A 23,478-nucleotide genomic window follows, 5' to 3' on the forward strand; every position below is an offset into this window, starting at 1 on the left:
GGAAATAGCAAACGAGTTGTAGAGAGCCAGAGCTCTGGAGCTTATTTGAAACAGGGCGTTAACTCAGAGGAATGGGTAAGACAATAGTTATCGGTTACCATGGTACTTAACGTAGTTGTACAAGATTCACACCAACGACTTATTAAGAGTATCTAAGAACCAACAAGGACCAGCTGAGAGACATTCATTCCATCTCACACCATGGTAGACGCTGGCCTGTCCTTCACTCTGGGGCTCGGCTCTTTCTGGAGGGCTTTCAGAGGGGACTTGGTTTCAGTGATGAACTGAACAGAGCTGCCTCCACATGACACCGGCACTGGCTCTTTGCCCCCAAAGCGCACCTAGCAATATTTGGGATCATTTTGATCTGGCATCCTTCCTAAACATCAGCCTGGGGGATTGGCCAAGGCCACGGCAGTGGGACTTGCTCTCTGCGGCCACAGCAATGCAACTAATTCTATTTAATAGAATACTGGCCTGGTCCCCAACTCACAATTTGAACTCAAGACTGCTTCCTTCCCCCCAAACCAGATTAAATGGACCCAGCATTCATTTGTGAAACTTTCCATTCAAATCAGTCCTTTCCTCATACCAACGGGGTGGAAATGCCAAGGAGGGCAAACCAGTCCTACCATCTCACTCCCAAAACTTACTGTTTTGAGATTGACAAGACACAGCTGAAGGAAATCTAAGAAATCTCATTACTGCTTTAGAAATTAAGAAGTGGTCACTTTGATCTGCCTGGTGCCAACACCTGATACCAGATTTAAATTTTGCACATAGGATTCTGATTTGTCTTGTTCATAGTTTCAACTAGTGAGTCAAAAATGGGCAGAGATTGGGTGTAGAAATACAAGTATCAACAACGGAAGCTTATGGCGACTTTCTCAGCCAATTCCTGACAAGCGCAGGGCCTCCCTCCCCCCACCCCAGCTGCTTGGAGTGCCCTTTTTCTGCTCTCCCTTCACTTTTCCTCAAGGCCTGAAAACATTCATTTCCCAGGAAAACAATTAAGAGTCTCAGTATAGTAGTAGCGGCTTTATTGGGGACAGACGGAAACTACCACTGGGTTAGGAGTTGGCATTGGGACCCTTCTTCTTGCCAAAAGTGGGCACTACGTTGACAAAGCGTCGGTTGTATTGCATCCTCCTCTTAGCACGCCCAGTCTTCTTCTTCTTCTTCTCCTGCTTGGCCACCTAGGAACAAGATCATTTCGGTTAGACTACATATACTTTGTTATCCTTGTAAGTTGTGGGCACTGGCTGAACCAGAAAATATAAGACATGGGAGACAAGGACAATAGAAGAGATTCAGGTTATTATTTTTCGTAAGATTTCAGAGATGTATTTGCCTATTTACATTTACTTTGTATCACTAGTGTGAGAACTGGAGTGGGTGTTTTGTGACTTGTATTCACCATGCTTTCTTTGTACAGAGTCAACAATAAAAGGCTTTATCCTTCACCATAAAGTTAAAATCTTGTCTCTGGCCAAAGCCTAGCCTTCTTAAGACAAAATGGGATCAGTGAAGGAAACAAGATGATTTCTGGGTTGGGGTGGGGCCCTCCTCCCAATTCCCCTGAAATCAATGGGCAGGGTGATTCCATGATCAAATAGTGTGATCCCATTCCAACTCACCTTGGGAGTCTGACCCCTCACTTTTCCAGCTCGGGCCAGAGAACCATGAACTTTACCTAAGAGGGGAAATGAGACAAAATACAAATTGTGAGAATTACACACACTACTACTTTTAAGCAGATATTCTCTTACACACACACCTATAAACTTTCATAAATGCTGATTGACATAGTTGAGACCTATGATATTTCCACTTGTCACTTGTTTCTCTGAAGATGGACAGCATCTTTATATATCTATGTTTTTCGAAATCAACTAACTCATTTCCTACAGTACAGCAATATTCCAATCCAATCACATTCTGAGACTGTCTGAATTTTCCAAACTCCTTTTATTAACTGCGTAGATTTAGGTATACAAGAATTTTCATTTAAAATAATCAAAATTATCCATTTTACTTTGAAATTCCCAATCTTTTACTCTTCCAAATAAACTCAGATGTTTTGGTAATTTAATGGGTAACTTAAATATAACTGTCATTAAAAAGAAAATTATATTGGCCTTACCAACCAGGAACAGTGAGTTACTTGGATCTAGTTTTGTCTAATTGCTTAATCTACCCACACCTCCAAGAATTCCCCCCTTACCTTCTTCCCTCGTTTTCTGAATAAAGACTTTTGTGCCTGTCTAGAGAAATATACTGTTGCCTTAACAACAGTATTGTTAACAGTAACAGTTGTTGCCTCCTTAACCCATTTGCAATATTTTCAGTACTATCTGCCCTCCTGCTACTAGCTTCTGTATCAATTTTCCTTTGCTTCATGTGTATGTGATAATTTCTTTTTAACTCTCCACCCCATCACGCTCAGTCCCTCAGCCTTTTTTTTCCTCATAAAAGAACTGATACTTTCATCCATGTGCCACTAATATCCCTGAACTTTGGAACTGAGTTCATAGGGATCATTTATCTGGTTTGGTCAAGGCTGATAAGCGCTCTACAAGAAACAGATCAAGCAGAGAAAGTACTCTGACCCAGCAGCAGGCACCCATTTGCCCAAAAACCTAGATACGACCATGGTAAGGTAAGGAATCATCGAGCAACTGCTGGAACTGAGCACCTGACTGACAAATAAACAATCCCAATAGGCGGTCTTACCATACGATAATATAAACAATCCCAATAAATTGTCAACCAGAGAGCAGATCCCCGGAAATTCAAACACTACTAGAAACGGCAGGTAGAGCAATTCCCCATCAGCTGGGCAAACGGAAAGATGACAAGGGGACAGAGCCCTTCATTGGCGCAGCAGATCAGGAAGGCAATCTGGGTGGGGGTTAGGCCCCTGGAGTACGAACCCTTGGGCCAATGAGCCCAATGGTAAGCGCTGACCCAAAGACATTAAAAAACACGGCACAGAAATGGTCCAAAGCCCCTCTCGGGAGCAGCAGGACGGAGTCACAGGAAGGGGATGCTGCTGGATCTCGAGGTGACAATTGGGATTAATGCAAGGAGCAGCCTCTGCCCAAGGAGGGGGTTCCGAGTGCCGGGCTTCTCTCCCCCCCCCCCCCCCCGTGACTGCGTCCCTTACCTCCCAGCATCCGGCCGGCCACTTCCAGGGTGGACAGGGGCTCCACCCCACACTGTCCCAGGATGGCTTCATCCTCCAGGGGGGAACCGCCCAGCAGCAGGACCTGATCCTCGGGAGCGATGCCTTCCAGGGACGCCACGTGGGCCTGCAAGGCAAGGACGCGCGGCTCGGGGCTGCCTCGGCGGCAGAGGGTCTCGGAGCGCTACCCCGCCGCTCCCCCGCCCCTCCCCGCCTCCGCCCCGGCCTTCCTTACCTTAATCTGGGCGACGGTCTCCTGCCCGGTCACCTCGAGGGTGTGCAGAGCCTGCGCGCGGACGAACAACTGCATGGTGGCGACTGCGGAGACACAGGAGGAGCGGCTGAGCCGGGGCCGGGAGAGGCCGCCAAGGGCCGAGAGGGGCTCGGGACAGGGCGGGCGAGAGGCCTGGGGCCGGTCGGACCAGATGAGGGTCTGGAGCTCCGGGGACGCCTCGTGCCTCGGCCTCCCCGCTCCCCCCGGCCTCGGGCCGCGCACTTACCTCGGACACGCTAGTCCTGCTTCCGCCGCGGCGAAGATGGAGACCAGAAAGAGAGGCAGAAGCCGAGGGCGCGCACGTTCGTCTTAGCACGCCGAGTGCGTCGTGGCGCAGGAGGACGCGCCCGTCCCCTTTGGCCAATCGGAGGAGCGCAACGTCCAGGGGAGGAAGTCGCAAGTTCGAACCGGTGCGGACGCGAGGGAAGGGAGGCGGGACCGGGCTCCGCGTGCATCGCGCCTGCGCGAGACGGGCAGTGGGCGGGGCTAGGCAGGCGGAAATCCTCCCCCGGACGCTAAGGGCTGCGGGATGGCGGCGGCGGCGGTCGTGGCTTCCGCTCTCCGCATAGGGCTGCGAGCCTGCTGGCGGCCGGGACCCTCGGCCTGCGGGCTCCGCTGGCAGGTGAAGGCGGCCTCGCCTCTGTCTGGGCCGGGGTTGGGGGAGGGAACCCTCTGAAGGAGCCTGGTCCTTAAGCGTCCTTTACAGCCCCTCGTCCGGCCCCTGCGGGTGTAAATGGGGAAACTGAGGCCCTGAGAAAGAGCCCCCTCCCACCCCGATTTACAGGTGGGACCCGAGTCCCACGAAGGGCAAGGTCACATCGGGGACCCACAGCATGACCGCCCCTGCGCGCGGGTCCGAGCCTCTTCGCAGTGTGCCCGACATGCAGTAAGCGCCTAATAAGTGCTCGTTAGCGAGTCGGGACCAGCCTGGCCGCGGGCTGGAATGGGGGGTTCGGGACCTGGATGTCGGGAAGGGGGGGGAGGGTGACTAAACCCCCCCCCCCCCACCGGGCCTGTTTCCTCTGTCCCTCATCGCGGCGGAGCCTTTCTCCTGAACCCTGCCTGGGGGGTCTGAGGGAGGTCTGGAGCCGGGGCCTGCTCTAACCATTTCTCTGTGTGTGCGCGCGTGCGTGGGAGCCTGTGTGAGGTGTGTCCACCTGCGCGAGCTGAGCGCTCCTAATTCACACTTGTGCTGGTAGACGCACGTGTGGGGGGGATCACTTGATGTTACAATGCTAAAGTGGGGGGTGGGGGTGTCACGGCTCTTTCCCAGGGGGGCGGGCTTAAGAAAGCTCTAGAGAGAAGGGTCCCAGGGAAGCTGGGACCCTGGAGGCAGGGGCAGGGAGGAGGATGGAGCCTCTGCTCTGAGGCCTGGCTTCTTCAGCCAATCAGTAAGCATTTATCTTGTGCCTGCTGGGTCCGGGCTCTGGGCTGGGAAGGCCAAAACGAACCGCCCCAAGGGAGGGCTGGGTCCATCAACCATCAACCAGCCTCCTGCAGGCGGCACTAGATTGGGGTGGAATCTCATAAGAGGGAGGGGAGAAGCGTGAACATGCCCGGCCTGGGCCCCCGCTTCCTCTCTGCCCCAGCCGGCCCGGGCCTGAGACTGGCAGAGCAGCCAGGAGGTCCCTGCAGGGGTCCGGACCAGAGAGAAAAACCTGCCCCTCAAAGAGGCCCCAAAGGGGACCGAGCCTGGCAGCGCCTTCGCCGAGGGAGCCCGGTTTTCCTTCAGGCAGCTGCGCCTGGTCCCAGTTCTGCCCCTTTGTTACTTGTGCTCCGACTCGGCATCCCACAAGCCTCTGGCAGCTTCATGGTCCCTCCCAGGCTCTGCCGTCCCGGATCCCGAAAGGCTGCTGTGGGGCTTGGGGGAGGGGGCAGCGGGCCTCTGGCCCTGGGCATCCCAGGATGCCCCTTTCTGCTGGGCTCCTTGCAGGGAAGGCAGAACCTTGGATGTGCATTTCTGCTGTCAGTGCTGCCCAGGAGGATCCTTAGTGGGACCGGGATTGGTTAGGGAGTCTCCTCTAGCCCGCATACAGCAGGTACTTCCTAAGTGCTTGGCATGTGAAGGATTCAGTTCATTCTGTCTCAGAGGCAGGCTCAGGCACTTGCCATTGGAGGGCCATGAAGGCCTTAAAAGATGCACTCCCCCTCCCCCTGCTCCTTCCTTCTCATTGGAGGGCCGGCTAGTCCAACCCTCTTCCCTTCAAATGAGAAAACTGAAGGAAGGGAAAATGAGATGGAGATGAGATCAGCAAAGCCAGACTGTGGGGGCTTCAGGGACTGATGGGACCTCTCTGCCGCAGAGCCAGAGCCGGGAGCCGGCTGCCTATCCTGGAGTCGTGGAGTCCTCGGAAGAATACGCCTTTGTGGAGCGCCTCATCCCTCCCACCAGCATCCCGGAGCCCCCCAGACATCAGAGCTACCCCACCCCAAGTGGCTGGCAGCCCCCTCGAGGTGAGCAAGCAGCGGCTTGGGCTGTGGGACTTCGGGAAGAACGTGGGGTTTGGCAGCGCAAGGGACCTCAGGAACGATCCTGGATTTCCAAGGCTGAGAGAGGTCACTTGCAGTCCTGTCCGAAGGCCACCCAAGAAGCTGGGCCAGGATTTGGACCCAGGGCCGTTTCTGGGGGCCACAGTCCACAGTAAAGAGCTGTTCAGCTCACGGGGTTAGCCGCAGGCTTGCGAGCTTGTTGCCCTGGAGAGAAGTCCTCCAGGCCCGGGAGCACTCCTTCATAGAGAAGCCAGGGCCATTGGAGACTCCAAACCCCTATGAGGTACTTAGGACAATGTTTTAAAAATAAAATACCCAGGATTACAAAGGAAATTGGGATCCCACAGAAACTCACTGGAGATGGGCTCTGATGCCCCGAGCATTAGCTCGAGATCCAGAAACTTCATCCCAATTCAGACTAATGGGGAGGGCCTTCCGTTGCCTCAGTCCGGGATGCCCCGGGTAGAAGAGGGGAGGTGCTGAGTGACTGAGCCCAGGGGTGAAGGTGGGAGCCATTCAGCTCCACTCCGGGGATTGTCCTCAGAGCCAGGGCAGCCCCGGCCTTTGGATGGGGACCCAGGAGCCTCAGCTCAGTCCGGTTTCTTCCCCTCAGACCCACCACCGAACCTCCCCTACTTCATTCGTCGCTCCCGGATGCACAACGTTCCCGTCTACACGGAGCTCACACATGGCAACCGAAAGATGACTCTGATCCGAAAGGTGGAGGGGGACATTTGGGTAAGTCAGAGGGTCTTGGGGGAAAGCCAGGAAATATGGGATGTGGAGCCGTGACTGGCAGGGGCCAAGCACTGGGTCCTACTGGTTTCTCTGTCCCCCCCCAAGGCCCTGCAGAAAGATGTGGAAGAATTCCTGACTCCTCTCCTGGGGAAGATGCCTGTGACCCAGGTCAATGAGGTCACCAGGACGCTGCGGATCAAGGGTTATTTTGACCAACAACTCAAGGCCTGGCTTCTGGAGAAGGGCTTCTGAAGTAGCCTCTGTGGAAGGCCCACAGCACCCCTCCTGCTCTCCATTTGTGGCTGGGAGTCTCCAAGGGGATTCTAGGCAAGTTTTGTCAAAATTATTCTTTTAGGGACAGCTAGGTGGCACAGTGGATAGGGCATGGGCACTGAAATCAGGACGACCTAGGTTTAAAATCTGATCTCAGACACCTCCTAGAGGTGTGACCCTGAGCAAGTCACTTAACCCCGCTTATATCAGCCAAAAAAGAAAAATTTCTTTTAATTACTCCCCAGTTTGTAGTGAGGAGGAGCATTCCAGGGAAATTTCCCTGAAAGGAAAAATATTTCTCATGTAGCCAGTGCCAAAAACTGATAGAGGCCTTAGCCAAAAGGGGTCTTCCCCATTCAGTTCTGGACTAGGAATCAACAGCAGCCTAAGGAAGACCAGCAGGGCACAAAGGAAAGAAGACATCACCACCAGTACCCAGGGAGAAGGGGTACCATGTCACAACCTGGCACCAACTTTAATGCAAGTTTTTATTTTGGCCGTATATACAATTGAGGCTATTAAAATTTGTACAATATTTACAAATTAAATAATCTGAAACTGTCTCCAGCAACTTTTGTAACACACAAAATACAGGGCAACAAAGGAGAGCAGAGGGAGGCTGGGCCCACTCCTGGCAACGCAGACCTGGAGAAACCCTGAGCAAGGCTCCCTCCCCCCCTCCCCTCCTGGGCTAGCGGAAGTGAGCTCTCAAGTTGGGTTATGACCAAAAAGAGGGCAGTAAGAAACTCCCCCCCTCCCCAAAGCAATGAGTTTCAGAAAGCTGCTGGTGCTTCCTGGCCCGGGACAGGTCTGGTCCAGAGGCTGGCCTTGTTCTGGCCCAGTCTGGGCAGAAGAAAAGCGAGCTTTCTGGCCAGGGGCGGCTCAAGCCTCTTCACACCTGAGCACCGCACGCTGCCAATGTCCCATCGTGTCACTAGTGGGGAGCGGCTCAGCAGGGGTGTCTCCCTCAGGGGCCCTCCACCCAGAACAGGCTGTCTTAGCCTGGCCCAAGTACTCCTGACACATATGGAGGTGCCTGTAGGACACAGACGGGAGTGGGAAGGGGCAATGGGGCGCTACTGGTACTACAAACAGACTGCTGGAGGTAGGGGTCGTAGAAGCCCAGCTCGCCTTGAGCCCCTGGGAGCAAGAGCTAATACTGTTGGGAGCAGGGGCCACTCCCTCAGCCTTGAGCTGGGCTCTGCAGCTCTGAGGAAACGCATCTTCAGAATGTCCGCCCTCCTCCCAGCTTCCCCCAAAGGGAGGAGTAATGGGGCCGGAAACTGGCTTCTCAGGGGCCTCCAGAGCCCCAGTTCTGCCTGGAGTTAGGACAGGCTGCATGGGCTGGGCAAAGGTCAGGAAGGAGGCTGACCCACAGACCTCTAGCCCACCACTCCAGCGGGCACATAAACGGCCCAAGCCACATGACTTGAATTTGGGAGCTCCCAGGTGGCACGAGCGGGGGTCAGGCCTTTCTTCCAGTCGGGAGAGGAAGTCGGAACCTCACATTCTTTTCCAAAGCCTGGTGAGAGGAGAGATGGCACTTGGCGGTGGGATCCACTTCTCACCCAAGCACGAGGGCACCACAGTCAAAACACAAGGTTGGGGAGTGGGACGAGGTCAAGCAGTGTCATTGGGAAGCAGGGGACCCCAGCTTCTGCAGGCGGCGGCGGCGGAGCTCCACTGCGTCAGGTTCCGCATCTTCCGCCAGGTCCTCGGCCCCAATAGATTCTGCAGCTGGGAGACAAGAGAGGCAAAGGTCAAGTTCTGACAAGTTACTTGTGTGGCCCCCACCCCCCTCAGGAGATTCCTTACATGGGTCCGGCTGCTGCTGTACTGGGTCGGGGGGAGGTGGAGAGGCTTCCGGTGAGGGGGGTGTAGCCTCAGAACTGGGGATGCTGCTGGAAGAGGAGGCTGCAGCAGCAGGTGTAGATGCTGCAGGGGGGCTGGCAGGAGCAGGAGGTCGGGGAGGGCTGGGGAAAGAAGCAGAGAAGGGTGAGCTGTGGGTGTGGGCCCTGGCCCCCAGCTGACCTTTCCCTCCACATCCCTGGGGCCTCACCCTAAGGAGGCCAGCACAGTGAGGTACTGGTTGATCTGCAGCATGGCGGCGTCCAGCAGGGTGTGGATATTTCGAAGGCTTTGTAGCCGAGCTTCCAGATGCTGCCGCTCGTGGCCCTCCAGGGCCTGCAGCTCCTCGGCCGTCAGACCTGCAAAGCCTGCTGGGGGCACTGGCATGGGGGGGAATCCTGTGGAGCAAAAGGAGGCTGGGCCCAAGGTGTTGGACCTGGGCCCGGAGGCAGCCCCAGCATCCCCTTCTCTCTGGGGCAGCCCCAGTGACCCCACCTCTCTGGGTAGCTCAGGAGGGAAATGACTTACCAAACGGTGGAGGCAGGGGCATGCCCATCCAGGGAGGAGGAAAGGGAAAGCCGGGAGCCGGAGCAGGCTCAGGGACAGAACCAGAGGCCCGAGAAGCGTTGGCTAGGAAGAGCAGACAGAACACAGATCATCAGAAGGAGAGCTTTGCCCATCGCCTCATCTGGGAGGTGAGGTCCAGAGGCCGTCTTCCCTTTCGGGCCCAGAACTAAGGAACCCAGGCTCCCTTCCCCCTCTTCTCCCCCTAAAGAGGTCCCTGTTAACCCCCATGGTGACAGCTGTGTTCTGACACTCAGCCAGACTCACCTGATGTGGAAGGCGAGGCAGGAGGGGCATCTGCATTGCTGGGGGGTGGCATGGGGGGGAAGGGACCCATGGGAGGCCAGAGGGGGAACATCCCAGGAGGAAATGGAGGCAGGAGGCCTTGGGGAACTGCAATGAGAAGATAATGAGAATAGAATGGGGGCCCAGAAACTCTAGATGGGAGCACCTAGAGAGCCTCCCTGAAGTAGCTCAAAGTGGAGGGTCTGTGGAGGTTTGGGCTACTTACAGTTAGGGGGCTGGGGGAGAATGGGGGGCTGGTGGGGAGCAGGTGGGGGGCCATGCTCAGGAGCCTCTGGTGCCGGTGGGGACTGGACAGGAAGTGAGGCCCGAAGAACGTCCATCCGGCAGGTGGGGCAGGTCTGCTGCCGCTGGAACCAGGAGCGCAGGCAGCTGGGAAAGCAGAGAGGCTCCTTAGCCCTCACAGCCCGGTCTCCCTGTGGCCTGGGAAGTGGCTCAGCCCCCTTCTCACCTGGTGTGGAAGATATGGTTGCAGGGAAGCCTCTTGGCGCCTGTGACCATCTCTTCTCTGCAGATGATGCAGACATTGTCCATGGCTTGGAGCTCCTCAGCCGTGGCGTCTGGGTACCTGAGAAGGAACCGCCCACATAAGTCGGAGCCTTTGAGGCCTTGGGGAGGGGGAGAGGCCTGCAGAAAGGGGAGCACTCACAGCGTGTTCATGTTGCGGATGGCCCGGCGAGACATGATGGCGTCCGTCACCGCTTTCTTAAACTGCCTGCAAAGACAGGAGGGGCCGGTGAGACCCAGGCTCGGGCCTCCCATCCTGGCCACACTCTGTGGAGTCCCCATGTCTTGCACCCGTACCTTCTGGCCAGTCCTCAGCCCGCTCAGGCCCTAAACCTTCCTCCCCGGCTGTTGCCCCTCCCCCAAGGTCCTGTCTAATGAGGAAACTCACACAGACCCCAGTCCAGCCCCACCTTGGCCGGCTGCCTGGGCTTCGAGAAGCTTACCTCATGGCCAGGTACATGGGCCGGATGGCAAAGAGCGGGAACGTGTGCACCTTGATCATGATGGTCATGAAGGCCATGTAGAGCAGCACCTTGATGAAGCCTGGAGGGAGGGAGGAGCCGTGGAGGTGCTGCCCGGAGGAGGCCCAGGCGTCCCCAGGTTCCCCGCCCCCACCGAAAGGGAGCTCACCTGTGAAGAGCTCCGTGTAGAGCATGTAGACTGCCTTGTTATCCCAGGGGTTCTCGTTCTGGAGGTCGATGGAGTGCAGGACATACTTGATGAAGATGGTGAGGACCATGGTCATCAGGATGGCGTACTGTGGGGCGAGGAGGATGCTGGGTGTGGGAGCCTGTCCTCAGGCAGCCCTGCTCCCCCATTCCCCTAGCCCCCCCCCATGGTACCTCAAAGCCGAAGACCAGCTGCACGGACGCCCCGCGCGTCAGGATGCTGTGATAGGCATGATTGACAAAGAGGAAGTCCAGGGCGCCCAGGAGGAGCATGAGGGCTGCGGGGAATCGAGGGGAGCGTCAGGGGGGCTGGTTGCCTTCGCTCAGATGCTCTGGCCCTGAGGTTACTGTTAGGGGAGGTGGGAGCCCCAGGGGCCCTCTGGGAACTCCCAGCCTCCCCTGGAGGGGAGCGGCAACAGCCCAGTCTCCTGGGTGAGCAGACATAAGAGGGAGTCTCTTTGGGACTTAAGGCAGCTGAAGTGCCCTGGAGTGGAACAGGGCAGGGAGAAAGAATGCAAATGAGCTTCTCAAATTAGCTCTGGGGTCCAGCTGCCTGTCTCAGGAGGCTGGGGGATGGGGGACAAGGGGCATGGCCTCGGCTCCCCTCCCCTCCCCTGCCTGTACAGGGTCACACCAAGCCTCCGTCCAGGGCCACTCACAGACAATTCGGCAGTGAAAGAGCCAGGAGATGTTGGGGCTCCGCTCCATCTGGGCAAGAAGAGCAAAGGGCCGTGAGGGAAGCCATCCCTTCCCTGGGGCTCCATCTCCATCCCCCCCCTGGCCTTTTTCTGCCTCACTCACAAAATCCACTCGGTCCTCCGCCAGCCAGTGGAAACACTTGAGGAAGAGGAGGAGGGTGAAGAGCGCCACGAAGCGGGGGCTGAAGTCGTCCCGGAACACCGTGAAGGCCAGACAGGTCTCGGTCACTGCGTACCAGGAGCGCTCCAGCAGGTGCTGGGTGGGGACGGACGAGACCCTCCGGCATCCGGACAGCCGGCCCGTACCACCTCTCCCCTTGGCCCCCCGACACTCAAACACAGTCCCCGGCACTCCCCTGCCAGGCCCCCTCCCCCCTCACCTCCATCTCGGCGGCTCTCAGCTGCCCGAAGAACACCTTGCCCATCACTTTGCCCAAGAGAAAGACGAGCACGAAGGCCTGGATGTACAGGACCTGGGGGACAGGGGAGGGGGCGCTCAGGACGAGGGCGGGGACAGCCTCACTCCCCTCCGCCCCCGGCCAGGTGCACACTCACCGCCATACTGGGGCTGGACTTGGTCAGGTAGACCACGGTGGGGTAGAACTGGTGCTTGAGGTAGTAAGCGTGAGCCACCACGGCCCCGGTCAGCGCCAGGCTGGCGGCCATCATCACGGCGGTGCGGAACATGGCCCCGGCCGGGAGACCTGGGGGGCGAAGGCGGCGGGTGAGCGGCCTCCCCGCCCCCACGTGTCCCCAGGGCCGCGGACACCGGGGGTGGCGAACTCCGCGGCCCCGGCCCCGCCTCGGCGAGCCCGCCGCCCCCGCCCGCGGGAGGAGCCCGGCCCCGAACGCCAGCCCCGCCCGGCCTGCGCTCACTCACCGGGAGCTCGGGGCCCCGGAGCCCGCGGGTCTCGAGACGACGGGGGTAGAGATAAGGCGACTAGCGGCGGAGAAGCGCTGACGGGGACCGTGACGGGGGCGGTGGCGACTCCACCAGTTAACAACACTCCCCACCCCCTCTAGGCCGGAAATGCGAGCCACAGACACCTCACTTCCGGCCGCTGGGGCGGCGGGGTGGGACGTACCAAGTGCATCGCCCCTAGCCTCCTGCGGTCCTCTGGAAATCCTATCCGATCTAAGCTGAACGGGCAGTTAGAATGCCGAGGAAAGTGGAGAAGGGAAGCAGAGGACCTTCCTCCCGGGGGGTGAGGCACGGGCTTTGGAGGAGTAGGGTATCCCCTACCTCCTGGTCACACATGGTATGTCCCGGACGACCCAGAGGAGGGTTTTACCCTTCGCTACCTGAAGGGAGGGGGAGGCTCCTCTCCTGGACCGCAGCCAGGGCTGAACTATTCGAAGGGGTGAACGACCAAGAAAGTTAAGATGGGAGACCACGGAGGAGGGAAAGAAAGAGAAAATGAGACACAATACCGTAACAACTAAGAAAAAAGGATGTGGAAAGTGTGTGCTTTTGGGAAACGGAGTAGCACTTTCCCGCTGGGAAAATATCTGTATCTACCACTCCCCCTTTTAGGTCTGTGGAGTGAGATGGGTCGCCGTGGCCGCCTTTGATTGGCCAGCTCAGAGGCACGCGGACCAATTAAAAAAAATGTAAGTTTGCCTACCAATCGGAAAAGCGAACCGCGTATGGCTGTTGCTAAGAGGAACGACCCTGGAAGCCAAGCCGACTGTCAAAGCGCGCGGAGGACTCGGAGAGTGGGGGCGTGGCCGTGGAGGCCGAAACGGCAGGGGCCGGAGAGCGGCCGAGGCGCGGAATTAGGAAGCGCCTCAGCCTTCGGGGCCGCGTGGACTGACGGGTCCATTAAGAATGGGGGCCGCAGGCTGCCCAGCTGGAGGCATGCGCCAACCCTGACTCGCTTTGTGACCTTGGGTCAGGAGGGCATCTTTGTCCTTCCGCGCCCTGAGGCTCCTGGTTGTTTCTCAGCCTTGGCCTCGAGTCCCTTCTGCCGGGACTGGGGAGATGAAGCGAGAAAGTCTCTTAACTGAGGACCTACTACGCGTTATCCTAATTTAGGAGAATCTGGCCGCTGGGAGCTTACTGTATCTCACGTCCCTGCGCTGACTAGGGGGAACCTTGTAACCTCCGAAAAGCCTCAGTTGTTACTTTCGGCTCCGCCCCCTCCCCCGGGTCCTTCCGGACCCGGAATCCCCCGCCAGATAGGCCCACGCTAAAGAACCCGGGCCAGACCCTGGTTCCGCACTGGTTTGCTCCGAGCCCCTTTGTTTGCACCCCTTCGGTGCAGGTGTAGCTATAATGAAGGCCGTGGTAATACTACGGAAAGGGGCATGGAGGGGGTGAAGGAGATGTGAGGGGGCTGCCTCCCGGTGCCGCGGCCCATCTTAGTAGCGTGTGAGCTGGCGGTGACGTGGGGTTGGGAAGGAGGCACGTGCCCGGGAAGCCCGGATCTGCCCTTCGGAAGAGTTAACCACCAAGCAATTCGAAGCCGGATAGTTCAGAGAACAAATAGAAAGGTTTGCCCAAGTGGGAACTGCGGCTGCCACTCAGGTGGACCCTCTCCCCCCCCCCAACAGGTGTGGCAGTGCCCTGACTTAGGGAGCTTTCCCGACGCACTCCCCCAGGCAACGCTTCCTAAGACTTTCACTCGCGATTCCTTTTCACTGGAGAAATGTTTACAGGACCCCAGGGATAAGAGTTAATAAAACAGGTGAACAAATCAAACATTTGTGGACAACAAATCACTTTGCGACCCTCAGATTCAATTACAAGATCCCAGATGATCTCAAGAACTACAGTTTATGAAGCTGAGCATTATTACTGAAAGCCTACGCTTCTGGAGAACAACTGATCAAAAAGTAAGATAGATATAGTTACAAAAGAAGCCAACTCCACAGAAATACATTTATCAGATTTTTCCCCCAAAAAATCAAGCCCTCAAGAGAAGAGCCCTTCTTGGAAGTTGTTTCCTGTATAGAGCAACACTGAAAATTCTATTCCTGAAGTCCTAAATGTTCTTGAAAGTGGGGCTGTTTGCAAAACTAGTGCATATAGAACCTTCAATACAAAAGTGACAAATTTTTTTTTGCCTAGAGAGATTCATGTCCAAAGAAGCATTATGCATCTAAAAAAAGATAATTTTGATAACGTCAATTTTTTTTTTAATTTTGCACAAACAAAATGCAACCGAGATTAGAAGGAAAGCAGGGAACAGGGAACAAAATGTTTACTGTAAGCTTCCCAGATAAAGGCCTCATTTCTCAACTATATAGAGAATCAAGACAATTCTATAAAAATATGAGGCATTCCTTAATAAATGGTCAAAAGATATAAATAAGCAATTTTCAGAAGAAATCAAAGCTGAATTCAAAAGAAATTAAAGGGGCAGCTAGGTGGCGCAGTGGTTAGAGCACCAGCTCTGAAGTCAGGAGGATCTGAATTCAAATTTGGCCTCAGACATTTAATAAGCCCTAGCTGTATGACCCTGGTCAAGTCACTTAACCCCAATTGCTTTAACAACAAAAAAAAAATTTTTTTAATTATATATATATATATGTATATGAAGAAAATGCAAGTTAAAACAACCTGATGCCTTGTAAGATTAGCTAATATGACAGGAAACAAATGTCAGAGTGAATGTGGGAAATTTAGAATATCAATTCACTGTTGGTGGAATTGTAAACTGGTCTTAAACATTCTGGTCCAGGACCAGTGCTGCCCCTCCAACCATTATGGAATACAATTTGGAACTATATTCAAAGAGTTATAAAATTGTGCATATCTTTTGACCTGGAAATTACTATTACTAGATCTATATCCCAAAGAGATGAAAGAAAAAGCAAAAGACTCTACATCTACAAAAATACAGCAGTTCTTTTTGTGGTAGCAAAGAACTGGAAATTGAGGGGATGCCCATCAGCTGGAAAATGACTGAACAACTTATGGCATATGATGGTGATGGGATAGTATCAAAAATGATGAGTAGCACACTGTCAGAAAAAACCTAGGAAGAGTAACATGAACTTATGCAAAGTGAAGTAAGCAGAACTAGAACATTATATACAATACCCGTACATATGTTGATCAACTGGAAATAACTTAGCTATTATCAGTAATAGACAATGTTAAAGAACTTATGATTTAAAATGCTATCTTCCTTCAGGAAAGTCTAAATGCAGATTGAACCTTATTTTTAAAACTTTGTTATTTTGGCGGGGTTTTTTGTCTGCATTTTCTTTTGCAACATGGCTAACATGGGAATATTTTGCATGATCACACATCAGATTGCTTGCTTTTTGATGCAACTCAAAATTAAACTCATATTTAATTGGAACTCAAAAAAAAAGTTAAACTTTTTTCCTTTACATGTAATTGAAAAAATGTTAAAAAAATTTAAAAAAATAAACATTTGGAAAGCTGGAGGAAGAGAAATCCAGATCATACTTAAGGAAGGCAGAGCATCTAAAGCCCCTGAGGTTGCAACTGGTAAGGCTTTTGGAGGAGACAAGATCCATCACCCTATCTGGGTTGTCACTCCTCTCTTCCCAGTGCCTTGCCCCTACATCTGGTGAGATTCCAATTCAGTCAATAAACATGCATGTATTAAAGGCCTAGTTATGTGCCAGGCACGAAATACCAGAAAACAACAGCAAAACCTTCCTAAAATTCAAGGAACTTACACTCTAAGAGGAGACACCTCTCCAAGAACCTGAGTGTTCATAGGACTGAGTAATTTGAGGGTTGAAAAGTGCCTCGGTGGTCAGGTTGTCTAAACCATTCACAAAAGGAAGTCCCATTATATGAACCTAATAAATAGTTGTTTGGTCCATGTTTGAGGACCCCTGAGAAGAGGGTATATCACCTCTTGAGGAAGACCTCTGCACTCTGGCATGCCTTTATTTATAATTGTCGGCAAATTTGTCCCTGACAGAAACTGCCATTCTACCCTCCTCACCACTGCTCCCACCCCTGCCCTCTAAGACCAAACCAAAAAAGTCTTAATTTTTCTTTTTCAAGGAGCCTTTCAGCTTCTTGAAGATAGCCCTCATGTCCCAATGAGAATCACTTCCAAACAAAATATACCCACTTCGCAGGATGGACTCTCCCAGCCCTTCTTCATCCTGATTGTAAACCGTTATTCTCTAGCATATGATGGATCAGACTGAACTCAACAATCCCAATAAAATCTGATGAGAGCTGGATTCAATGGCATTCTCTCCTTCCCTATTCTCTTTTGCAAATGACCAAGAAAGCCCTCACTTTTTTTTGGCTACCAATTCATTCATTAAAGGAGTGTTTTTGTTTTTGTTGAGGCAATTGGGATTAAGTGACTTGCTCAGGGTCACACAGCTAGGAAGTATTGTCTGAGGCCGGATTTGAACTCAGGTCCTCTTGACTCAGGATTGGTGCCTTACCCACTGCACCACCTCGCTGCCCCAGGAAGGTTTTCTTAACTGTTGTCTATCTGCACCTGCCTGCTTCTCTCATTGTATATTTGGCAACTAGATATTTTTGTTCCATGGGCAAGACTTTATAGTGTCATCTCTACTGAATTTCACCTTATTAGCCTGATCCTGTCAGTAACTTTTCAGATTCCACTGCTAGCTTCTCCTTCCAGTTCTGTCATCTGCAAATGAACTGAAGATGCCATTGGTCCTAGATCCAAATGACTGGCAAAAAATATGAAACAACCCAGAGCCAGGAACGTCTTAGGATATACTCCTCTGGAGACCTCCAAGGGTGTGGACTTTGAAGTAATAACAAGTACTCTCTCAGAACAAGCTAAGATCCAAAAGAAGTCCTAGGAAAAGTCCCAAAGAAGGAAAGGGAGGATCCACAAAGGCAGAATATTGCATACAGTACCAGGATTTTGTTTTGGTTTGGGTTTTTTGGCTAAATTTTTTCTCTTTAAAAACATTGTTAGATGGGATAATTCTCTAGGAGGAAGAATTGGGGGAGAAAACCAAAACAGAACTTATTGAAAACAGCAACAGCTTTCATTCTCAGTCTAGTCACCTGAGCAGTTCTGAGCCCAGCTTGAGGGGTTTCCCCTAATTCGTGGCCTTTTCCCCACAAGAATCCTGTACTTTTATAGCAAAGGCTGTGCTCCCATCTGGGTAAACTTTAGTGATAGCAGTTCTTTCTGTCAAAAACGGAGCTAAAGTTAGTCTGGGGACACCTGCCAGTTTTTGAGGGAGACATGATGGCTCTTGGTAAGAATCGCTTCTTTTGAGGCCCTCAGTAATTCTTACACAACCCCATCTGGAATGGCTGCCCCTGCTTTCTCACCTGTCTCTGCTGTGCTCAGCCCTCAGACTGAGGGAGGGAGAGATTTGGGAGGGCCCAAATTCTCCCAGGCCACTACAAGCTCTTCTCTCACCTATCCTAGATACAAACTCCCTGCAAGACACCATTGTTTTGTCATTTCCCATGTACAAGTGAGTCTCTGCAGAAAAACACATGGAAATACAAAAAGAGCAGCTTTACCTTCCCATGTTGTCAGCCAGTAACTATTTGCTGTGTCTCCTATGTGGCAGGCTCTGGGAATACCATAGAGGAAAAGATAGTTTGGGACCTTGAGAAGTTTCCATTTGAACAAATGAGACAAAATGCAAATATGTACAAATACTCTTATGTACAGGATAAATGAAATAATAGAGGGGAGGTCCTAGAATTAAGAGGGATAGGAAAAGGCTTCCTGTAGAAGGTGGAACTTTAGCTAGGACTTAAATAATGACTGCCAAAGATTCTTATAGAGGCCTCATTTCCAAAATATATAGAGAACTGACTCTAATTTATAAGAAATCAAGCCATTCTCCAATTGATAGTCAAAGGATATGAACAATTTTCAGAAGAAGAAAAGCATTTCTAGCCATATGAAAAGAAAATCCAAATCATTATTGATCAGAGAAATGCAAGTTAAGACAATTCTGAGATATGACGACACACCTCTCAGATTGGCTAGGATGACAGGAAAAGACAATGATGAATGTTGGAGGGGATGCGGGGAAAACTGGTGCATTGTTAGTGGAATTGTGAATGCAGCCAACCATTCTGGAAATGGAGAGTGATTTGGAACGATGCTCAAAAAGTTATCAAACTGTGCATACCCTTTGATCCAGCAGTGTTACTACTGGGCTTACATCCCAAAGAGATCTTAAAGAAGGGAAAGGGACCCACATGTGCAAGAATGTTTGTGGCAGCCCTTTTTGTGGTGTCCAGAAACTGGAAACTGAATGGATACCCATCAGCTGGAGAATGGCTGAATAAATTGTGGTATATGAATCTTATGGAATATTATTGTTCTGTAAGAAATGACCAGCAGGATGATTTCAGAAAAGCCTGGAGAGACTGACATGAACTGATGCTGAGCGAAATGAGCAGAACCAGGAGCTCATTATATACTTCAACAACAATACTATATGAGGATCAATTCTGATGGACGTGACCCTCTTCAACAATGAGATGAACTAAATCAGTTCCAATTGATCAGTGATGAACAGAACCAGCTACACCCAGTGAAAGAACACTGGGAAATAAGTATGGGCCACAACATAGCATTTCCACTCCTGTTATTGTTTACTTGCATTTTTGATTTCCATATAGGGTATAAGAAGCCTGGAAAGGGGAGGGAGGGAGGGAGGGAGAGAGAGAGAGAGAGAGAGAAGAGAGAGGGAGAGGGAGAGAGAGAGAGAGAGAGAGAGAGAGAGAGAGAGAGAGAGAGAGAGAGAGAGAGAGAGAGAGAGAGAGAGAGTGTATGTAGGTTATCTAAAGGACTTCCTCGAACAGACTGTATATTTGGGAGGCAATAGGGCCTTTGGAGTTCAGGGTGGGGTGACCTAGGTAGACTATACTTGAGGAAAATGCCTTTGATGGCTGAATGAAGGGACTCGAGGTAGGCTGATGCAGAGTCTGAAGTGTTAACTGATTGCATCAGGAGGAGGGGCGGATTCAAAAGTTGCTGCAGAGGTGAAACTGGCAGTTCTTTACAACTCAGATGGGGGGAGTGAGAAGTTGGGGACGCCTGTGTGGCGAGTGTGGGGGTTTGGGAGAGGGTGTCACTCTACAGTAATAGAACTGAAGGAGGAAGATCACGAGTTTGGGTTTGGACATGTCCAAGTGGTCAGCGGGGAGGGGAGGGCTGTGGTCAGTTGTTCCATTTAGCTGTTTTGTCTTAAATTCTCCCTTTTCTTCCCCCCCCCCCCAAGTCCCTCCTTTGCTTCAGTGCCTTCTCAGACCTTGCATTCCTGACCTGATTTTTCCAGGTCTGAGTCTTCTATTCCCACAGTCTTGCTCCCACCATTCATTAGGAGCTTGAGAACACCCTCACTCACTCTTCTCCCTCCGCTGCTTCCAGGGTGCTCTCCTAACTGGATCATTTCTGTGGCTCAGTTCCATCATCATGGGATGGACTAGCGTCTTCTTCCTCCTCAGAGCATCCAGCTCTCTCCACGTTAGGGAGCTCCAGGGAGTTTTGAAGCTCTAATGGCACGAGTGCCCCTTTCCTTCCCTTTGCTCTCTGTTCTCTTCCATCCTCTCCCTCACAAAGGTACAATCTCCTACTTAAGAGCCCTCCCTCCACCTGCCACTCCTAAATCTTGTTTCTTTTAGGAATTCATTGTCCCTAAAAACTTGGGAGTGTGGAGAGGCAGCCTGCAGTTCCTTTGTAGCCACATCAGCCGAACGCAGATAAGCCCTGGACTGGGGCAGAAGTGCCAACCTCACACTCCAATCACTGCGGTTCCCCCTGCTCTCCATAATGGGAATTCTGGCAGCCTTTCTCAGAACTACTTGTAGTGTATATACGTACCACCACACTAAACCCAAGCACCTGATTAAAATCACAGATGGCCAACAAGCTTGAAAAAGGAAAACATTCACAACCAAGTTGTCCCACCCACCGATGCCCGCTCCTGGTTTCCTGTCTACAGCCTCACCAGCGCTTCCTCTTTGCTCTCTGAAGACCTCCTCTCCCTTTTCCAGTCACCCTCCTGGGTGACTCCCCGAGAACTTTATCTGCCTCCATCTGCGCTTGTTTTTTATAAATTAACTGTATCATGGCTCAGGAACTGTTTAACATCCCCCCCATCTCTACCACCTTCTGCCAAACCGCTTCTCTGCTTAGCCCCAGTTAGCTCCAGGATGACCTCCTTTGCAAGCAGCTTCCATCCTCTTCTCATCTGCTGCAGTGTTGGGGAGCATGGAGGTGGGAGCATGCCAAGAGACACAAAGGAAAATCGAGCCAAAGAAGTTGTGTGTGTTTGCATGTGCCAAAGGTCACCCAACTTGGAGACCAGCTTTCTAACGGGGCGGAAGCCCAGCCCTATGGCTCAGAGGGGAACTACAACTGGTCTGGAGGTCACCAGTACTACCTACAGCCCTGCCCAGGGCCCAAGCTCCAGATGAAAACCTCTCTGAGGGGCACACCTCCCAGGGATGTGTAAGAAGTCATTGGGCCTGTGGATCCCCCTCAGTGGGAGGTATGAGCTGGCTGCCTACAGAACGTCTCCGTCTGGGTGGACTTGCAAATGCCTCACACTCACCCTGTTCTCCATTGAGCTCCTTAGGCCTGACCAGTGAATCTGCATCTCACCTGACTTTGGTCTTTGAGATCCTCCCAAGCACCAGTTCTGACACCTGAAACGTGAAAAATCTAGGATTCACAGCCATCAGGTCAAACCCTCATCATTTTAAAGAGAAAGCTCTTTGGGATCAGAGAAAGCAGGAGATCCATCCAATCCTGGCTAGTCAGGGGCAAGACTGCTCTGGACCCAGGTCCTGATTCCTGAGCTGGCTTGGGCTTCTTTTCCCCTCAAGGTTCCTTCATTCTTCCTGTTCGTGGGTCACTTCGCCCTGCAGATTTTATTCTGGTGGCATGTCCCCCTCCCTGGTCAGACCCTCCAACAGCGGCCCCACTTGCAGCTTCCTTACAAGTCTGTCCTCCTGAAATCCATCCTTCCAACAAGGCCCGGCGTAATCTTCTCTCTGCAGAGATCTGGGCCATGGTGCTGCTGACAAAGCCTTTGGGGATCTCCTCCTGTGCTCTCAGTCAAGTTCTAGCTCCTCTGCAGGGGCCTGCACCAGTGTGACTGCTCAGGTAAGCACAGTCCTCCTCCCCTTGATCAGTTATTTTGTCTGGTGGGCCTGGAGCTAGCAAGGAGCTCAAATTCAGGGTCACTCACTATGCTGTGTGACCTTAGGAAAGTCACGAATCTGGCTTGCCTCAGTTTCAGTTGTAAAATGGGATAATAGCATCTACTTCCTTGTGATGTTGAGAGGACCAAAAAAGAAAGTTGTAATTCATCAGTGTCCTTGGCACATGGAAGCACCATAAATTCTATGATTAAATGTGCTCATAAACAACAAATAATAGATTCTATTTTCTAAGTCACTTGGCTGCCCCTTCTATTTTGTGGGTTAATTCATCCCATTCATATTCGGCATATTCAGTTATGATTGTTAACTATCACTGCTTTGTATTATTCCCTAAAATTGTTTTCCAACTTTTTGCATAAAGATGCAGAGACAAAGTTTGGCCCTAGCGATCTCTAGATTTAATTTGCTTCTATTCCTGTCCCTCTTCTCTCTCTTACCCAATAACAGTTTTTCTTCTTAGTCCTTTTTGAAACCTAACCTTAGTTGTTTTTTTTTTTTTAAACTCAACTAATTCTTCCCTTAACCTCCTATTTTTTTATTGAATGAAATATATCTTCCTACCCAATTGTGTATTTTTCTTTCCTCCAACCAATTTGGGGTGAGATTCAAGTGTTGCCTATCCCCCACTCCTCCCAATTCACTCATTTCTATAGACAAATTCACAATGTGAGATAATTTCCCCATCTTCCTATTCCACCCTCCTCTACACTATTCGTTCCTCTCCCTTTCAATTTTTTTTTTCCTTAAAGACCAAGACACAGCAAAATCCTTCTAGGCCTTCTAATTATCCTCAAGTCCCCTGAGTTGAGGAGATACACATGGAGAATGCCATTAGGAGGGCTCATTTATATTTACATATTTGTTTCTCATGAAGACTTTGCTTGTATTTCAAAGTTTCTTCTTGGCGAGGTTTTTTCATCAGAAATGCTTGGAAATCCTTTATTTCATCATTTGTTTCATCAAAGATCCACTCCTCCTTCCCCACTGCCTCACTAAGATTATACTGTTTTGTTACTGTTAACCTATTTGTTAGGTAAATTATTTTTGGTTGTTGTAAGTCTAGATTTCACCTCTTGGAATATTTTCCAAGCTCTCCGCTTCTTAAAATCTATGGTTACCAAATCTTATGTGGCCCTACTTGTCTCCTTGATATCTGAATTGATCCTTTCTTGATGGCTTGAGGTTATTTTCTTCTCCGATTTGGAAGCTCTGACTTGGTTTTGGCTGCAATATCCTTAGAAATGGTTTCTTTCTATGTCTACTTTGTCCTCTGGTTCTAAGAGAGCTGGGACATTTTCTTTCACATTTCTGAAACTGGATATCTACATTTATAATTTTGGTCATGACTTTAAATCATTTCTTCTCAATGTTTTCCAGGTCAAATCAGTAATGCAAAAAGGGTAAATTTACCTAGCCAAGGAAGAATACCTATTGTACAGAATATCCTCCTGTTAGCCAAGAAAACAAGCAAAATTTCACTAGTTCTGCTTTTTCTCTGTGGTCAATTTTAATCATCTCATCCACTCTCAGTAGCTATTATCTGATCTCTTCTATTCTCCTGTGTTCCCCAGTGCAGCTGAAAATAATCCTTCAATTATCCTTAGTTCTCCTCTGCTGGCTCTGCTCTTAAGACAATTATTTGTACATGATTGTTCCAGGCCTTTTCTCTTATTCCCCAATACCTACCATGACTCCCATCTTTTGCGCAGGTATTTTTAAAAATTGGACTTCATAAGTTTAGTTGAGACCTTTCCTTTCATCCCTTTTGTTTGCCCAACCCTGTGGAACCTTTGAATCCT

The 23,478-nt window shown here is 51.5% G+C and overlaps 3 protein-coding genes across 5 annotated transcripts in view; 1 reads left to right on the forward strand and 2 right to left on the reverse strand.

Moving 5' to 3' along the window:
* Positions 1-1,025: 1,025 nt before the first annotated feature.
* FAU (FAU ubiquitin like and ribosomal protein S30 fusion) lies at positions 1,026-3,818 on the reverse strand. The gene is made up of 5 exons (XM_074275589.1): positions 3,685-3,818; positions 3,420-3,502; positions 3,167-3,311; positions 1,638-1,693; positions 1,026-1,196 (listed from the first exon to the last, which is right to left on the reverse strand). The coding sequence occupies exons 2-5, from the start codon at positions 3,492-3,494 to the stop codon at positions 1,071-1,073; spliced, it is 402 nt and encodes a 133-aa protein (XP_074131690.1). The 5' UTR covers positions 3,495-3,502; positions 3,685-3,818; the 3' UTR covers positions 1,026-1,070.
* Positions 3,819-3,922: 104 nt separating this feature from the next.
* Positions 3,923-7,517, forward strand: MRPL49 (mitochondrial ribosomal protein L49). The gene is made up of 4 exons (XM_074275588.1): positions 3,923-4,080; positions 5,762-5,912; positions 6,562-6,686; positions 6,792-7,517. Exons 1-4 carry the CDS (start codon positions 3,988-3,990, stop codon positions 6,936-6,938), a joined length of 516 nt encoding a protein of 171 aa, XP_074131689.1. The 5' UTR covers positions 3,923-3,987; the 3' UTR covers positions 6,939-7,517.
* The window catches only part of SYVN1 (synoviolin 1), a 31,901-nt gene continuing 15,856 nt past the window's right edge, over positions 7,434-23,478 (reverse strand). For 2 of the 3 annotated variants that reach the window (XM_074275585.1, XM_074275583.1), the window contains 15 exons: positions 12,103-12,251; positions 11,928-12,020; positions 11,651-11,803; positions 11,509-11,557; positions 11,024-11,127; positions 10,812-10,938; positions 10,625-10,724; positions 10,324-10,389; positions 10,126-10,242; positions 9,883-10,046; positions 9,639-9,764; positions 9,336-9,437; positions 9,019-9,205; positions 8,775-8,932; positions 7,434-8,696 (listed from right to left, as the gene is read on the reverse strand). In XM_074275585.1, coding sequence (XP_074131686.1) covers positions 8,590-8,696; positions 8,775-8,932; positions 9,019-9,205; positions 9,336-9,437; positions 9,639-9,764; positions 9,883-10,046; positions 10,126-10,242; positions 10,324-10,389; positions 10,625-10,724; positions 10,812-10,938; positions 11,024-11,127; positions 11,509-11,557; positions 11,651-11,803; positions 11,928-12,020; positions 12,103-12,234 — 1,785 coding nt within the window. In that variant the 5' untranslated portion in view covers positions 12,235-12,251 and the 3' untranslated portion in view covers positions 7,434-8,589. Of the gene's footprint in view, positions 8,697-8,774; positions 8,933-9,018; positions 9,206-9,335; positions 9,438-9,638; positions 9,765-9,882; positions 10,047-10,125; positions 10,243-10,323; positions 10,390-10,624; positions 10,725-10,811; positions 10,939-11,023; positions 11,128-11,508; positions 11,558-11,650; positions 11,804-11,927; positions 12,021-12,102; positions 12,252-12,427; positions 12,574-23,478 lie in introns of those variants that run through there. The other variant, XM_074275584.1, reaches the window with a different exon arrangement.

The sequence above is a fragment of the Sminthopsis crassicaudata genome, chromosome 6 (genome assembly GCF_048593235.1).
Source record: "Sminthopsis crassicaudata isolate SCR6 chromosome 6, ASM4859323v1, whole genome shotgun sequence".
Taxonomy (NCBI): domain Eukaryota; kingdom Metazoa; phylum Chordata; class Mammalia; order Dasyuromorphia; family Dasyuridae; genus Sminthopsis; species Sminthopsis crassicaudata.

What these genes read in the sequence shown, in the direction of transcription:
- MRPL49 (XM_074275588.1), top strand. Translation starts at nt 3,988, where the DNA reads ATGGCGGCGGCGGCGGTCGTGGCTTCCGCTCTCCGCATAGGGCTGCGA. An exon ending in CCTGCGGGCTCCGCTGGCAG is followed by an intron (nt 4,081 to 5,761) that starts GTGAAGGCGGCC and finishes TCTCTGCCGCAG; the next exon opens with AGCCAGAGCCGGGAGCCGGC. An exon ending in AGGTGGAGGGGGACATTTGG is followed by an intron (nt 6,687 to 6,791) that starts GTAAGTCAGAGG and finishes TCCCCCCCCAAG; the next exon opens with GCCCTGCAGAAAGATGTGGA.
- FAU (XM_074275589.1), bottom strand. Translation starts at nt 3,494, where the DNA reads ATGCAGTTGTTCGTCCGCGCGCAGGCTCTGCACACCCTCGAGGTGACC. An exon ending in AGACCGTCGCCCAGATTAAG is followed by an intron (nt 3,312 to 3,419) that starts GTAAGGAAGGCC and finishes CTTGCCTTGCAG; the next exon opens with GCCCACGTGGCGTCCCTGGA. An exon ending in GGCCGGCCGGATGCTGGGAG is followed by an intron (nt 1,694 to 3,166) that starts GTAAGGGACGCA and finishes TTCCCCTCTTAG; the next exon opens with GTAAAGTTCATGGTTCTCTG.